At 35.2% G+C, this 16,243-nt stretch overlaps 3 protein-coding genes across 5 annotated transcripts; 2 read left to right on the top strand and 1 right to left on the bottom strand.

The window, feature by feature from the left end:
* Positions 1-1,751: 1,751 nt before the first annotated feature.
* On the bottom strand, positions 1,752-7,280 carry PUM24 (pumilio 24). 3 transcript variants are annotated; one of them, XM_023659262.2, is made up of 18 exons: positions 7,118-7,280; positions 6,573-6,817; positions 6,410-6,463; positions 5,774-5,835; positions 5,609-5,690; positions 5,399-5,522; positions 5,233-5,316; positions 4,320-4,434; positions 4,093-4,243; positions 3,877-3,990; positions 3,723-3,794; positions 3,424-3,474; positions 3,281-3,331; positions 3,062-3,169; positions 2,781-2,957; positions 2,618-2,692; positions 2,276-2,529; positions 1,752-2,118 (listed from the first exon to the last, which is right to left on the bottom strand). In XM_023659262.2, exons 2-18 carry the CDS (start codon positions 6,798-6,800, stop codon positions 1,983-1,985), a joined length of 1,938 nt encoding a protein of 645 aa, XP_023515030.2. In that variant the 5' UTR covers positions 6,801-6,817; positions 7,118-7,280; the 3' UTR covers positions 1,752-1,982. The 3 variants fall into 3 exon arrangements, with proteins under 3 accessions (XP_023515030.2, XP_023515031.2, XP_086974953.1); XM_023659263.2 differs by having other exon boundaries at positions 6,573-6,814; XM_087118827.1 differs by having other exon boundaries at positions 6,573-6,873; positions 7,118-7,279.
* Positions 7,281-8,264: 984 nt separating this feature from the next.
* LOC111779347 (transducin family protein / WD-40 repeat family protein) lies at positions 8,265-12,990 on the top strand. Its single transcript, XM_023659494.2, has 13 exons — positions 8,265-8,581; positions 8,809-8,902; positions 9,105-9,248; positions 9,378-9,493; positions 9,697-9,851; positions 10,038-10,126; positions 10,225-10,771; positions 10,859-11,011; positions 11,907-12,064; positions 12,148-12,227; positions 12,311-12,422; positions 12,512-12,586; positions 12,685-12,990. The coding sequence occupies exons 2-13, from the start codon at positions 8,813-8,815 to the stop codon at positions 12,856-12,858; spliced, it is 1,893 nt and encodes a 630-aa protein (XP_023515262.2). The 5' UTR covers positions 8,265-8,581; positions 8,809-8,812; the 3' UTR covers positions 12,859-12,990.
* Positions 12,991-14,370: 1,380 nt separating this feature from the next.
* Positions 14,371-15,280, top strand: LOC111779348 (major allergen Pru ar 1-like). The gene is made up of 2 exons (XM_023659495.2): positions 14,371-14,638; positions 14,810-15,280. Exons 1-2 carry the CDS (start codon positions 14,461-14,463, stop codon positions 15,106-15,108), a joined length of 477 nt encoding a protein of 158 aa, XP_023515263.1. The 5' UTR covers positions 14,371-14,460; the 3' UTR covers positions 15,109-15,280.
* The last annotated feature ends 963 nt before the right edge of the window (positions 15,281-16,243 follow it).

Genomic DNA, 16,243 nt, shown 5'->3' with positions numbered 1-16,243 from the left:
AGAAAATCAATTTTCACCATAAATGTTCAATTTATTGTTGAAAAAAAGTATGTTTATGTGCATTCATTATATTCAAATTATTTCAAATTTGGTTCTTTGTTCAAACTTTCTAAAATTATTAATTTTCTGCCCTTCAAATTACTTAATATTGAGATATATCTTTCCAAAATTTAATAAATAAAGTTAATTTAACAAATGATTCAAACCGTTATTATTTTAAAAAAATAAAAAATTAGAAAGAAATTAATATAAAATAAATAGAAGGTGTATATTAAAATTTAAGTCTAGTTTACTTAAATTAAAAGTTTGAAGCAAAAAGAATCTCTTTTTAAATTTTATATTAGAAAAAAATTATTATTTAAAATTTTTTACGAAAAATTTTCAGCGTTGACATTCAAATCATATCATTGTTACTACAAAAAGGTAAATCTTTACCGAGCTCATGATTCAAGCCATCATATGTCAAACATGATGACATAATTGCACCGAGAGCAGTCATCTCGAGTCCTAATACTCCAAAAAAATTATCACCTCATAAACTATTGGATCAATTATAAGAACTTTGTACTTATAGTTTCCTTATATAAAAAAAAGTCTAATAAATTCGAAATTTCCAATTTTGCGTTTGCTTATTAGATATGTAAATCTAAAAATAAAAAATAAAGAAGGTAGGCCATTAAATTTATAATTTCACGCGTTTAAAGACTAAATAAACACATATCTTCGTGTTAAATCTATTTCACACCGAGTTTACATTAAATAATAATAATAATAATAATACATAATAACATACTACCATACAATCCTAAAGAAAGGGGCAGATAGAAAAATATTAAAAAATACACATGTTCCAATCAATAATTATAAGGATAATCATGAAACGTCAGCCATAGATACCTACCGAAAAGAAAGGAGGGGACAGGTTCGAAAACTATAGTTTGTATGTTTAAAGGTCACATTCATAAGTTCTAAAAATTATTTTAAGATGCTTCTGGTTTTTTTATTTTATTTATTTATTATTATTATTATTATTTTTCTAAAAAAAGGTCGAAGGTTCTTATCTTACGACCGCCAACCGGATACGCCGGGAATTCTATGTGCATTTTTGTCGGGGAGGTCGTTTGAGGTAAAAACTGTTATAAACATCGGTTTGTCGGTGGTCGGTCATTCGTATTTGTCATTGGTTATTTAGGAGCCTGTGGCCATGGCCCTTCACACCCGTAGGGGCCGTAACTATTTTATCCAGTCAACATTATAGCCTGCTGCCTGTCCCACAAATATTGACTCGAGCTTTATGTTAAAATACAATTTTAATTAAATTCATTTTTTTAAAAAAATTATGAACTATTTAATGCTTGTTTGATTTAAAATAATAATAATAATTTTCAGAAATTACGTAAACCACCCCAAAACTATGAAACTTAATTTGATCAACCCTTTATATCAGATCACCTAACAAACTACAACAGACTAATTGATCAAGCAATCGAAAGGGTTCAACCTAATCGATTCCATCCATTTGAACGATCAGTGTTTATGGAGTAACTAAAAACAGTTTACTTCGAACAAACTAGGTTTATTTTACTATGTTTGGTAGTTGACTTATTTGGTCGTCCGTCCGATTTGGTTCAATCCAATCATCGAAAAAACAATTTTAACATCAATTTAACCGTATCTAGAACCGACATCCTGGGCATCGAATTTGACCACTAGTTAACCAAAGAGCTCAAAATGAATGGAACTTGAAGCCATAAGGCAAAACGTTCAATCAGGCTAATAACATTAAATATATAATCGTTTTTAAGAGAACAGGGTCTACTTGCATGGTAAATTTCTATACCTCAAAACTTAGACCCGACAACCAGACAGAAAAGAGATAAAAAAAAAAAAAAAAAAAAGAAGCAAGTCAACAGATATGCCGTAGTTTAAGAGTACAGTACCTCAAGGATGCGCAGTTTCCTTTCATCCACAAAATTGGGTATTCAGCTTTTGTCGGCAGACTGCTTGGTGTCTGGGATTTTGAGTAGCCCTTCGTCAATCAAGGACTGTAACTCTACTCTTGAAATTTCACGTACCTTTGAGTCCGTGGATTCCAGGAAAGCTTGGACTATCTTACAACTGTGATTCGAAAAAATAAAAGAACAAATTACAACCTCATAAGAACGTGTATCTCGTGGTTCAGGACGGTTAGAAATATCATACGCTTGTGGATCTAAGAAGCACGAACACTTCAATTTGATCCACGGGGTTACGAATCGAAAAATCTAAGACGAACCTGTGACCTTGAGCCCACAATTTGGATTTCCCTTCAAGTGCTGTGGTCCACAAAGTGAGGGCAAAGGCAGGGCAGTCCAAGATTAGCTTTCTTATAGTCCTACTAGAGTGGAAATTTTCAAGGACATGCTCATCTCCTGCGGCTGCGTCTTCAGATTTAGGCTCTGCTGCAAGTGAAGCTATAGCTTCATACAAACCACTCAGCTTTTCTCCCAATTTTGATTGAAGAACGCCATCGGCACCCCCGGTTGCAACCTGAATGAAAAAATTGATGTAACTTATTAGACTGATGGAAGAAGAAAACTAGATGAGTTATCGAGTTCGAGTTTAGTATAATATATACCTCGTACATTACTTCTCGGCCGAAATTTGACCTTAGTATTTCCCCAGCATTGTTGACGCATACATCGACAAGCTTCTGAAAGATGTAAAGCTCTCCAAGTCATAATCATGCTTCATATATAAAGAGAAAAATGGCAATATCGCACATTGTTCAAATAACGAACCTCGGCAAGCCCACTATCCACCAACAACTCATGTCTTCGGATAAGAGGATCTTTTTTACCACCCTCTACAGCTTCAGAGCCCTCGGCAGAAACCTCGCCTCCATCAACCTCCTCACCTTCCGTTTCGCCCATGTCACTATCAGCCTTCTCTTCTGCTCTATCGACTCCCGACTCGGACTGAGAAGAAGGCATAGTCTAGTTAAAAAATATAATGTTGGCAGTTTGCTTCAAAAGTAAGAATTAGTTATACAAAATGGAACCATTGATAAAAGTCAAAATACCTTGTTGCAAAGAGAAGGTATTGATAAATTTAAAGAAGCAAGATCATCGGGACTGAAGTAGCGCGAACAATTGGGACGCAGTAGTTGCAGTACTACACGTCTTCCATTCTAAAATTGCAATTGAACAAATGAAGATTCAAAGAAATATAAAGTTAGCAGGGAGAACAGGACTATGTTATGGAGTAATCGTAACTTCGATATGTAAAGAATAATAGAGACCTTATCCAAAATAAGCTCCTTCAAATCTTTCTCGAGCTCGTTAATAATAATCTGAAACACGTGAAAATCCAACTTTCGATATGTATCGGAGAACACAATAATCATGTTGAACAATAGTCTGCAATAGATGGTTAAGAACTAACCTTCCTAATCAGCTTTGTATCATCGACAACCGAGATAATGGACACAAGAACCTGAAAGAGCGCAAGAGGTACCCCATAATATGATATTGGTGGATTCACAATCAGATAAAATAAATAAAATAAAAATAATATATATATATATATATATATATATATATATATATATATATATATATATATACACTACTTCAGCAATAACAAAATTCTAAGTGATTTCAGCAAGTCCAGAGAGCAGATAATGTTTCCTAATTTCGGATATAGAAGGATTTAGTAGGCACAGTTTAAAAGGTAATGCTTACCATAACCGCATATTGTTCGTGTGCTATCTTCTTCACATGGCCTTTCATTCCCTTGACGATTTTCTTTCTTTCCTGAGATAATTAACCAAAGACAACGAATTATTTTATTTGTTTGTTTTGATTTTAAGATACAAAAACGGATTAATATACAAACCTTTGCACTCCCATGTTTTATGCAAAGTACACCAATCCTCGATCCATCTTTAGTGTGAATCATTCGAACAAGAAGTGAACTGGACAAATGTTGGATTACATCTGCGGCAGATGTCTTCCAACAAATTGATTAAGAAGAAAAAGAGTCATTTAGAAAGAAATTATAACTCAATGAATATCATATTAGTTGTAAAAAAAATGGAAAATTTAACAACACCTTATCAGCAATGGTAAAGTATTCCATTAGAACCCTATGTATAATAGAGTGGTCAACTATCCCCTTTTCCAAAATAGGTTGAATTACTGATGTCATGTGTCGCGAGACCGAAGCTTTTTTAATGTCCAATTTTGAAATTACATCCACTAGCCTGCATATAACATAATTCTGATGAGAGGGCCTGCCGAAGAAAGATGCAAAATAATCAGACTTGCCAATTTCTTAACCTGCTTTCTTTCATCGAGACGAGATCCTTAAATAGCTGGAGTTCCACCGAATAAAGTTCCAATAGAAGTGTTTGTTTCTGAGCTGCATTCGCTAAATGGTATGCGTGTTCAACAACTGCCAAAATGCAAATACAACATTAATAATGACATTGGTAATGTTCAAATTCATGCTTGAGTTGTTGAGTTGCATCATTCATAGATAAATGTTTTCACAAACAAAAACAATAAAGACTACAGAGATCAAAACCTAATTACATGGGTAACAGTCCAAGCCCACTGCTAGCAGATATTGTTCTCTTTGGGCTTCCCCTCAAAGTTTGTAAAACACGTCTGCTAGGGAGAGGTTTCCACACCCTTATAAAGAATGCTCCTTCCAAACCGATGTGGGATCTAACAATCCACCCCCTTTCGGGGCCCAACGTCCTTGCAGGCATATCACCTCGTGTCCACCCCTCTTCGGGGCTCAGCCTCCTCGCTGGTACATCGTCCAGTGTCCAGTCTTAATACCATTTGTAATGGCCCAAGCCCACCGCTAGCAAATATTGTTCTTTTTGGGCTTTGCCTTATGGGCTTCCCCTCAAGGTTTTTAAAACGCTCTGCTAGGTAGAGGTTTCCACACACTTACAAAGAATGTTTCGTTCTTCTCTCCAATCGATGGGGGATCTCACAATATGTATCACCACTAACTAAACTAAACAAATGTGTTTGCTAGTTCATAAAGAGTAGAAAAACGACAGAAGCAATACGGAAGTACTTAATGAGACTTGGTTGAACATACAAACCAAAAAGAACAAGTAAGATACAAGATTTGACAAATGTAAAAGTAAATAAATTTATTTACATGATAAATCATGCAGTAATTCTTAAAAGTTGAAGATCTTGGATGAGCCAGCACCCAGGAACCTTAAAATACCTAAAGATCCAACCATGTGACGAAGAAGAGAAGCTACATGGCCATGTAGAGAGGAGATAAACCCAGCCAGCTGCTTTTTCGAGGCTACAAACATGACATGCAAAAATCAGCGCCTTGTTTGGAAGAAATCAACAAGGAAGGCTTAAGTGGTAAGATAAAAACATACCATTATCTAACATTTTCTTCACTAGATGAACTGCGTAAGTGTTGCAAGCAAGAGTGAGAAAATGAGGCTTAAGTTCCTCAAACACTGCCTCTCTCTCGGCATCTGTGCAGTGTTTAACACAAGTCTATAGCAGAAGATCAAAGAGAATTAAAAGTAAACGGGAAAATATACATCTGTGAAGATCAAAGAGCTATTGCACGGAAAATTCACCTGAAGCACACGAGACGACACATGGGAACCTGCAATTTCAGGGATCTTCCCCTTCATGTTTTCTAATGCTTTACTTACCCATCTGAAAATTGTCATTATAAGAGAAGTAAGGTCAACGATATGGGAGATGGCGGGGAAAATTAAATTCAGTTCTGATACTCATACTTGGATCTATCTTCTTTGGTGATATTTCGAACCCTCATTTTCTCCCATAGATGTGCGAGCTCCTGCACGCCATGAATAGTTAGGGGTGGGAAGGATATAAAGAACTTTAATCTAACTTCATTAGCTTCTGAAAGTCTGCAGTTGAGTCACTATTTTTCCAATGAAATAAAAATGGTCGTAGTGAACACAAGTGTAACAACCCAAGGCCACCGCTAGCAGATATTGTCTTATTTAAGCTTTTCCTTTCGGGCTTCCCCTCAAGGTTTCTAAAACGCGTCTGCTAGGGAGAGGTTTTCACACCCTAATAAAAAAATGTTTCGTTCTCCTCCTCAACCGATGTGGGATCTCACAATAAAGTAGTGTAACTTAATGTTATTAAAACAATCACTGAAAAATCCTCTCAGCCTTCCTTCAATCCCCCCCCCCCCCCGGGTTCAGTCAGTTTAATTTTTGTTTTCTTTGACACTAAATGTTGGCTTCAACTTAGTTAATAACTATTCCACATGTAGCTTAACCGGATTTCAGCAGTGAAATGCCATACTCTAATCAGGACCCTCTCATATTATCCTCAGGGCCAACTCAACACTCGATGAGCCAATGGGGCAGAAAATAACTATTCAAAGTTGAGAAACTTACATGTTCCAAATCATAATGTCGTTTCCTTTTCTTCTTCCTAGCCTCTGCAAGTTCCTGATGAGATAACAAAAGAATATTCAAGAAATCTCCTCGAGAGACAGAACCATTAGAATGCAAAAGAAATCTAAGGAAATAAACAGATGATTGAACCAAACTGACAGACCTTAGCTTGGAGGCGATGTTCTCGCTTCGTAATTGGCTCCTTTTTAGCTTCTGATTTTTCAACCTTCGATTTGAAGGGTTTACCAACAGTTCCCAGGCCATGGGACTTCGAGTGCTTGTCATTTACGAACTTCGGTTTCTTCGAAGCGGAGCCATGAGAGGAACTCTTGTTGCCTGAAATTTGCTTCCTGTTTTGGGGTTTACTGTTTTGCTGGCTCTTCGCCACCATTGTAGGGGCTGAAGCTACTTTACAAATATAAATAAGTTGAGGTTGTTCGGTCGACCAAAATAACTCCCACAAGCTACGCATTAAGAGAGAATTGGATAATATGATTAAAAACTTCGAATGAAATATGCAACAGATCAAAAGGCAGTTCGAAGAGTCTCAATTTGCCGCAAGGCTTCATGTTTTCATCTGTTTTGTTATTCATCTATTGTTATGAAAAAGGGAAAATCAATACTCTCCATTCTTTCATTAGACAATTCTTTCATTAGTTTGTGTTTTTCAAGTGAGAATAAAGGCATAGACGGAGATTGGAAGAATACCAGTAACAGCGAGAGAGTGAGAAGTCGGCGCAAACTTGCTAGGGGCTGCGGCGGCGTGTCCGCGACGGTGGTGGCAGCACAGAACGGGAGAGAGAGAGGCGGGGAGAAACTGCGCAGCTGAAACAGAGGAGTCGGCGTGAAGAAGTAGAAGAAGGTACAGCACGTGAGCGCGAGAGTAATATAAAGGGTTTAGGGTTCTTTCTTTTATTTGTTTTTATTATTTTTATGCTAAATTATTGAGAGAAAAAAACTCCTTCAACTTGAAAATATGCCAAGTGTAACAACCAAGCAAGAACGCTATATTGTCCTCTAGCTTTTCTTTTGGGATTTCCCTTAAAAATTTTAAAAACATGTATTCTAGATAGAGGTTTCCACACCCAACATTGTCACTATCACTTATTCTTTTCTCCAATCAATATGAAACCACAATCCACCCACATTCGAGCTCCAGCGTCCTTGCTGACACACTGCATCATGTCCACTCTCCTTCGAGACTCATCCTCTTCACTGACACATCACTTGGTGTCTGGCTTTATTATCATTTGTAAGAGCCCAAGCCCATCGCTAACATATTGTCACTTTTGAGTTTTCCTTCCAGAATTTCCCTTGAGATTTTTAAATCATGTCTCTTAAGAAGAGGTTCATACTCTTATAAATAACGTCGTGTCTCTTCTCCAACCGACGTGGGATCTCACACAAAGTAAAAACATTAATAAAAGATTAGCTTTTTAGTTAATCGACTTATGAGGTCGAAAAAGCGGGAGACAATAAATATATATTTTAATTAATTAACTATTTTAGAGATGACCAAACAATATCTTAATTTTTTTAATTTCGTTGAAAATGCAAAATAAAAGGGTCAAAGTAGAGTATATATGAAGGTATATTGTAAATTAGTTTTGTTGTAAAATTTAAATCCAAAATTTAACATTTTAGGATGTTTTCTCTTCTAAAATGAAATTATATGATAATTTGGAACTATATGATTACATTTTATTAATTTCACAATTTAAATTAAAACAAAATTCAATTACACAAAAACATGTTTGTTGATCACTACCATACTCGAAAGCCTACTATGTAAAATAAAATAAAAGAAAAAAAAAAAAAAGGAAACAAAAACCCTAAACCCCTTCCGTCTTCCCCCTCATTCTCACGCGCTCCACTTCTTCTTCTTCCCGCCGTATCCTCCTCCTTTCCAGCAGTCCCCCCTCCTTTCCAGCAGTCCAGTGTCGCCACCGCCGCCGCCTCCATCCCACCGGTTTGCATATTTCTGTCAGTTGATTGTTGTCTATCAAAAAGGAACTGTATAGCGCCAAACGGCGAGGAGCTAAGACTCTAGAGCCAGCGCTTTCTCAGCCGCCAAGCCTGCTTTTGATCGTTGAAGCTCTGTTTCTGTGCTTCCTTTAGCCACTGACCCTCTCACAAACTTCAAAAGTTTCCTTAAATCTACTCGACCAAAAGGTTCTGTTTCTCTTCTTCATTGAACTGTCGATTTTGGTTAATTTCTGCTCGCACTCATAGCCGTTTCAGTTTACTTTATTCAGGAAGCATATTATTTGCTAATAAGCTAATCGTTATATTGTCATACCTCTCAAAGAAAATCGAGCATCTTAACTCTCAGTGCATATGATTAATGATTATTCTATTTTTCTAACGAGTTATTATTAATTATAATGTTTACATTTCAGATTCATGGCGTCGTCGAGTATCAGAGATCTGTTAACATCTTTTAGTCCTGATTTGCATTTGTTTGCCATCAGCTCGGGGGATGGTCGTATCAAGGTATTTGTTTCTCCACTGTATGCCAATGCGGATGCTGAGAACATGACATGGGGCTGTTAAATGTTGTATATTGAATCAGAATTGCTTGTTTGTTTTGAGAACTTTTAGCTAAGCCGGTTGTTAATAAGATTGAACCTATCAATTTTTATAACTGTCAATTTTCTTCCATAATATGATTATTTTTCTTCCTCTTTATGTTAAGATATGGGACACGTTGAAAGGTCAGATACAGACGGAGTTTGCAGATTTCTTCACAACCGATTCAACGAGCATACTAACGAAATCAGGAAAAGGGCATCTATCTGTTGATTATAAATGCATGAAATGGTTGTCATTGGAGAAAAAGGTTTTACATTATGGATTGGATAAACTAATTTGTGTTATGAGTACTCGAAGATTCAATCTCTTAGTCACGAGTACTCGAAGATCGTTTTAGTATGTCAGTGTTGAATGTATGTTTTTTGTTTCGATGCAGAGAAAAAGAAAGCGCCAATGTTCGTTGTTGTTGTTAGGAACTGGTAGTGGTGATGTTATGGCTCTTGATGTAGCAGCTGGGGAATTGAAGTGGAAAATAAGTGATTGTCATCCTGGGTAAGATCAAAATCTCTTTTACGGTATCGCTCGTTTAGTCTCTTCATTTCTCTTAAAAGACGGTAATCTTTAGGAAGTTGCATTTTTCTCTCTTAAGAATTTAGATGGATGAACGATCCCGACATCCAAGTCCTCTACCTTCAAAAAAGGAAAGCGAAAAACCGTTAAAGAGTTACATTACATTCAGTTTTCTCTTGTGCCAGGGGTGTTGCTACAATTTCATTTCCTACACACGGTTCGTGCATTTATACTGCTGGTGCCGATGGAATGCTATGCGAAATTGATTCTGTGACGGGAAGCCTGTTGAGGAAGTTCAAGGCTTCTACAAAGGCAATATCCTGTATTTCTGTTTCTCCAGGTAGTCACATGCACATTTACCTTTTAGAAGCCTTGAGTTTATTCTCTTGGTTTGGTCCTTTTAGACTGGGCACCTTTTTCGTATAGTTTTTCGGGTTGGGGGCATTTCCGTTTGTTGGGCTGGTAATTTAGTCTCGGATAATATTTGACTGAGAACATGTCTCGTTTGGTTTTCGGCTTGCAACAGATGGAAAGAAAATAGCAACTGCAGCCTCGCAAATGAAGATTTTCAATTGTTCCGATCATAAAAAGATACAGAAGTTTTCCGGGCATCCTGTGAGTATTATATTCTTCACCTGTCCTGATCGGTTTTCATTTTTTGTGTGTGACTTCCAAGTTCTAGTGGAATAATAGTTTCTCGTTCCGACGAATAGGGAGCTGTTCGATGTATGGTCTTTACCAAAGATGGAAAATACATTCTTTCGTCCGGGGTTGGTGAAAGGTATATCGTTGTTTGGAGTTTAGGCGAAGAGAAAAAGCAATCAGCTAGTTGTGTTCTCGCAATGGAGCACCCTGCCATCTTCGTGGACAGCAGGCGCTCGGATGGTGGTGGAGTTGATGAAACTGCTCTGTACGTTTTGGCTATATCAGAAATTGGTGTTTGTTATTTATGGTATGGACAGAATCTCGAAGAGTTACGAAGTGTCAAGCCTACTAAAGTATTGATATCTAACAATGATATTTCCTCCAAGAGTAAAAAACGGGTAACACCCTCGATTTATGCTGCACAATTTCAAGGAATTCCGAAATCTGGGTCGGGCCAGGTTTTCCTTGCTCATGGATTGCTAGTGAAACCTTCATTTCAAAATGTCGTGGTGCACTCCGGTACTGACATAACTTTAAACAGCTCCAATGATGGAATTCTTCTGCCGAGTCATTCGGTCGGAAAATCTACGAAGGGTTTAGATGTACAGGGAGGAGGTGAGACCCTACTAGTTTGAAGATGGATTCTTTTCTATACTTCTAATTCTTTTTGTCTGCTTAATCACTTCTCTTATATCGGTGCAGTCGTTGCATTAGATCGAGCTAATGCTGAAGATGCCTTGCGTCCAATTCCGAAGGTTTTCGATTCTCAAGAGAAACGTACGTTATATCACGATTTACATGTTGACCGCGATGATGTTATGACCGAAGTGGTTGACAGTGGGAGCCAAGTAGAAGGTACAATTGACAGTTTTAGCTATTTTATTCGACGAGTCTATTATAAACAATTGATAGGTGAAATTTACCGAAGAAACGAACACCAAAGGGCTTATGAAAAGGCGCCTCAACATCGAGCTTCTTTTCATCATTTTTTCTCGATGAAGGCTCGGTTTCTTACCCATAAAAATGTTGAGTTAGAGCTCAATAAGGGAGCTACAAGAAAAAAGTACTTCTGAAAGAAATTAGATCTTATGATAATCATCCTAATATTGTTCTAATTTTCTCTCACCCAACTTCCAATAAGATTTTGTAATAGCTTGAGCCCACCTATTGTAATAGCTTGAGCCCACCGTTAGCAGATATTGTCCTCTTTAGGCTTTTCCTTTTAGGCTTCCCCTCAAGATTTTTAAAACGCGTCTACTTGGGAGAAGTTTCCACACCCTTATAAATAATGATTCATTTTTCTCTCCCATCGATGTGGGATCTCACAATCTACCGTCCATCGAGGCCCAGCGTCCTTGTTGGCATACTGCCTGGTGGGCACCCCGCTTCGGGGCTCAGCGTCATCACTAGCACACCACCCGGTGTCTGGCTCTGATACCATTTGTAACAGTCCAAGCTCACCTCTATCAGATATTGTCTTCTTTGGACTTCCCTTCAAGGTTTTTAAAACGCATCTGCTAGGGAGAGGGGTTTCCACACCCTTATAAAAAATGTTTCGTTCTCTTCTCCAATCGATGTGGGATCTCACAATGCCTTCACATTTGCTGAAGGATCTTACCTAAGTTTTCTGTGATCGACTAATCAAACATGGTCTAATTTCATGAACATCTGATAGTGACATAAGGCATACTGCTCTTTAGTTTTTGAAAGCAATTTCATTCCGTCTAGTTGTCAATTCTCTTTGCCCCAGATGTTGTCGGAGTGGAGGACTCTGCAGCAGTTTGCCTGGAGGACAAACTCCGATCGTTAGGCATACTCGACAGTACAGACGATCATACATATGAATCCATCCTTAAGTCTGCAATATTCAAAGGCATCGATCTTGAAGCTAATATGTCGCAGAAAAAGGTTCGCAACGACCCTCGATTTCACCAATCGTTATTACATTACCCAAAATGTCCATTCCTTTACTTTTTTCTTTATTTGATTAGTTAAGACAAGCGGTTTTATCGTTGGCACCGGGCGATGCATGTAAGTTGCTTGGTAACTTGGTTAGCATCTGGCAATCCAGGTAAACTTGGTTAGAATTCTTTTTAACTTTTTGAAGAATTCTGATCTTCGGTTAACACAGTGACCTCGTTCCGTCTGCCTCAGGTTGCGTAGCGGGAAGAACGTCCTACCGTGGATTTATAGTTTGTTGTTGAATCACAATCAACATATCTTGTCTCAAGAACAGTCGACCCAGATTCTTGATTCTTTGTTTAAGGTAATCCCCATTTTGCTTTTCTATCTAAGGATAACAAAATTTTAATTAAAAGAAAGAGGATTTATCCTTTTTTTCTTTGGGTTTTGAAGATAACTAAATCCAAAGAGACTGCGGTTCAACCTCTTCTTCAATTATCAGGTCGTTTGCAACTGGTGTTGGCACAAGTGAGTTAATTTCACATCCTTCATTCAAAATTTTATTTCAAAAGAGTTCTTGGAAAAAGCTTAATTTAATGGGCTTCTTTCCTTCGCATATTTGATAGATTGAAAGGGCGTCGGCCAACAAAACCGACCAAACGGTACGACATGGTCCCGAGATAGATGGAGGGGAGAGCAGCAACGACGAAGACGAAGGCAAAGACGACGAAGAAGTCGACGATGTTCTTTATGGGGAAGAAGAATATGAATCTGAATTAAGCAGTGATAATGAGAATTAGCTTCCCTTTTTTCATGTTCTAATGATCGATTTTGGTAAATCAAATAGGCTTCAATTATATACTTAGCTCTTATTTTGTAACGATTGATGATGAATTTTGACATTATGAGTCAAATTTTGACCTGTTTAATTACCTTCTCATCCATCTCTAACCTTTAAATAAAATATAGTTTAGACAATTTAAATAACAATTAATTAGCTAATCTAAATATAATTCAACAGGTTAAGTAAAACTAATCGATTTTAAAATATTAATAATTTTATTCAAAATAATAGTTTTTTTCAAAGCTTTGTTTGTGGGATCATTATGGTTATTAAATATTATTGTGAGAAATTGTCATAGCTTAATTTTATTAAATAAACAGCTGGTTTATTTTATTAAAAAATGGTGGTAGTCCGCTTGATGCTTCTAGAAATCAATAAAATATTGGTCGCTTGAGATGGACATTTTTTTTGTATTCAAACCAATAAACAATTAATAATTACATAAATAACTAAATGAATGAAAGTCATGCTTTAATATATATATATATATATATATATATATATATATATATATATTTATTTATTTATTTATTAATTAGGGGGAGAATACGTAGGAAAAACAATTTAAAAAACTATTAGTGGTCCTAAGAAATAATTTTTAGAAAAGAATTAATCAATAATTTTAATTTTGAATTTTGTGATAAATTTTTAAAAATTTAAAAACTAAATTTTTTATTAATGAAAATACTTTAAAATTAAAATTTTAAAGAATTCAACTGTTCAGTCCTCCCTTTTATTTTAATTTTAAGTATTTTACTTGATGGTTATTGTTTATTTATTCCTATCATAAGATGAACATATTCAAATCTTGGAAATTGTTAAAATAAATCTCAAAAGTTTTTTTTTTTTTTTTTTAAATTATGAATTGCCTTCATTTATTTATCACGAAATTGAAGTCAATAACACAAAATTTCCCAATACGACAAAAGGGTTATTTATTTATTTATTTTAAATAACTTCTAGTGGAATATTTATCAAACTCGTCGTATTTTATATTAAATTATATACACATTTCCAATGAGCTCAAGACAATAACCATTTACAACAAATAAATAAATAAATAAAAATTAAACTAAAAAATTTATAATGTTTTTTTTTATGAATCATAATTTCCTTAAATTCAAATAATGAAACAATTTAATAAATAAATAATGAAACCCTAAATTTCATTCCTTATTTTAAATTAATCAACTTTGTTTAATAAATATATCACCGCGTTTCGTTATCTTAATAATATTAAATTTTAGTCAATTATAGGTTATTTAAAATAATAATTTTATTTTTTTAAAAAAATGTATAAGTGACAAATAATGGGAATCAAATGGAGCTATGCTTCCGGCATCTTTGCTTAATAAATAATTAAATCAAACTTTGAACGATTAAAATAAATATTAAAATCTTAGGAGGAATTTGCAAGCTTTCATTTCTCACCTATAAATACACCATTTCTGTGACCCTTCATCATCACCAAGCTCACCTCCAAAGCCTTTGCTATTTATTAGTCAATAATTCTCTATCTTTTTCTATTTTGCTAAAGTTACCGGGCTGTCATATAGCAATGGGAGTCTTCACCTACGAAAACGAAGTGGCGTCGGTCATTCCTCCAGAGAAGTTCTTCAAGGCATTTATCCTTGGTGCCGACCAATTATATCCCAAGATTGTGCCAAATCAGCCTCAATCCGTTCTCGAAGGAGATGGTGGGCCCGGAACTATCAAGACCATCTCCTTCAGTGTCGGTAATGTTCATAATTTTTTCAAATCTATTGGTTAAGGATATTTAGTACTAAATTATAGTATTTCCATATATTGTCCTCTCCATTTATTACTGTTTTCATATTCTTGTAATTTATTTGATTATAAATAGAGAATTTGGTTGATTAAACAAACCTTCTTAATGTATTCATCAGGTGATCAAGTGAAAACCATAAAGCACAGGTTGGATGTAATAGATGAAGCATCGCGAACGTACAAGTACACCGTGTTAGAAGGGGAGCTTTTATCGGACGCCATTGACAAAATTTCAAAGGAAATAAAGGTAGTTGAAGGTCCTTCTGGAGGGTCCATTTTGAAGAGCACAAGCGTTTACCACACCAAGGGAGACCACCAAATCGACGAGGAGAAGCTGAAGTCCGGCGAGCAGAAGGGATTGGCCCTTCTCAAGGCCGCCGAGGCCTACCTCTTGGCCAACCCCAACGAATTCAACTAAATTGAAGAAGCTTCCTTATAATGACATAATTATGTGTGCTTTGCTTTCTTCTTCTAATAAGTGTTTGGATTGTTGTCTGTGGATGTGGGGTTCTTGTATTTTCAAAGGCTATAAATGCATTATTGGGTTTCAATAAATAAATTTGGATTTAGTTTCGAATGTTTTTAAATTATGTCTCATTTGGTAGCATTTTTTGTCTCTCATATTTTGATGCGTATTTTGAACGAAAAATTGTATGCACGGGTCCGGAGTTAGGAGTTAGTAGAATTTTTTAATGGTCATTATCAAGTATTTTGTCAAATAAATGTGTAAAAGTTTTTGAGATTCTTACAAAATCTGCTTAATAAAAACGTGAAGATAAATATATATCGTTTAGGTCAAGAGTTCAAATTACAAGGATTTGGTTACATGAATTTACTGTTTAATTTTCAACCATCTAAAAAAGCGTTTCAAACTCATTCAAAAAAAATATAATTGCTTTTTCTAGGCAAATAAAAAATTTAATTTATTAGAAAAACCAAGTAAAAATAAATAAATGTCAATATTTTCATTTTATGGAAATTTTGATTAAAACAGTAACGAATATTTCTAAAAAAATTATAAAAAAAATGAAATCATTAAAGTTTTTAAAAAATTAATTAATCTTATCATATCGTCAATTCCTTCTATTGATTTGATAATGCATTTATCACAATTTTTCATGAATTACGGTCAAGTCAACCACTCAAATATTTTGACGCTAAACTGACCAATCATCTTTTTTTAATGGTCAATTTCTTTTTTTTTATTATAATAGTCAACTCCTTTTTTCTAAGTTTTCATAATTGATATTATAATATTTATCTCAATTATCAGAAACAAAATTAAAATATATATATATATATATATATATGATTGAACCAATCAATCGCCTTAATTAAATGCTTAAATTATTTATATGACATATAAATAAATTTTAAAATAATCCTAAAATCATCCCGAATAAAAAGGTATGAAATAATAAAAACCAACAATAATTCACTACATTAATAAATTACCGTGCTAAAGTTACTGAGCTGTCACGTACTGCTGAGTGTTTACCGTTTCGAAAAGATGTTACATTAACATGTACTTTAAAAAAAAATTCTAAAAAAAA

This window comes from Cucurbita pepo, chromosome 17, assembly GCF_057944985.1.
Source record: "Cucurbita pepo subsp. pepo isolate OVF chromosome 17, ASM5794498v1, whole genome shotgun sequence".
NCBI lineage: Eukaryota > Viridiplantae > Streptophyta > Magnoliopsida > Cucurbitales > Cucurbitaceae > Cucurbita > Cucurbita pepo.
The sequence above is the reverse complement of the archived record's forward strand: the minus strand, read 5'-3'. Positions and strand labels throughout refer to the sequence as shown.

Excerpts from the sequence above, each read along its gene's own strand:
- PUM24 (XM_023659262.2), bottom strand. The coding sequence starts at position 6,800 with ATGGTGGCGAAGAGCCAGCAAAACAGTAAACCCCAAAACAGGAAGCAA. Across the intron at positions 4,244-4,319 it reads GTCTCGATGAAAGAAAGCAG|GCTAGTGGATGTAATTTCAA; the intron begins GTTAAGAAATTG and ends TGTTATATGCAG. Across the intron at positions 2,958-3,061 it reads TACCTTCTCTTTGCAACAAG|TCCGAGTCGGGAGTCGATAG; the intron begins GTATTTTGACTT and ends CCTTCTTCTCAG.
- LOC111779347 (XM_023659494.2), top strand. The coding sequence starts at position 8,813 with ATGGCGTCGTCGAGTATCAGAGATCTGTTAACATCTTTTAGTCCTGAT. Across the intron at positions 10,772-10,858 it reads TTTAGATGTACAGGGAGGAG|TCGTTGCATTAGATCGAGCT; the intron begins GTGAGACCCTAC and ends ATATCGGTGCAG. Across the intron at positions 11,012-11,906 it reads CAGTGGGAGCCAAGTAGAAG|ATGTTGTCGGAGTGGAGGAC; the intron begins GTACAATTGACA and ends TCTTTGCCCCAG.
- LOC111779348 (XM_023659495.2), top strand. The coding sequence starts at position 14,461 with ATGGGAGTCTTCACCTACGAAAACGAAGTGGCGTCGGTCATTCCTCCA. Across the intron at positions 14,639-14,809 it reads GACCATCTCCTTCAGTGTCG|GTGATCAAGTGAAAACCATA; the intron begins GTAATGTTCATA and ends TGTATTCATCAG.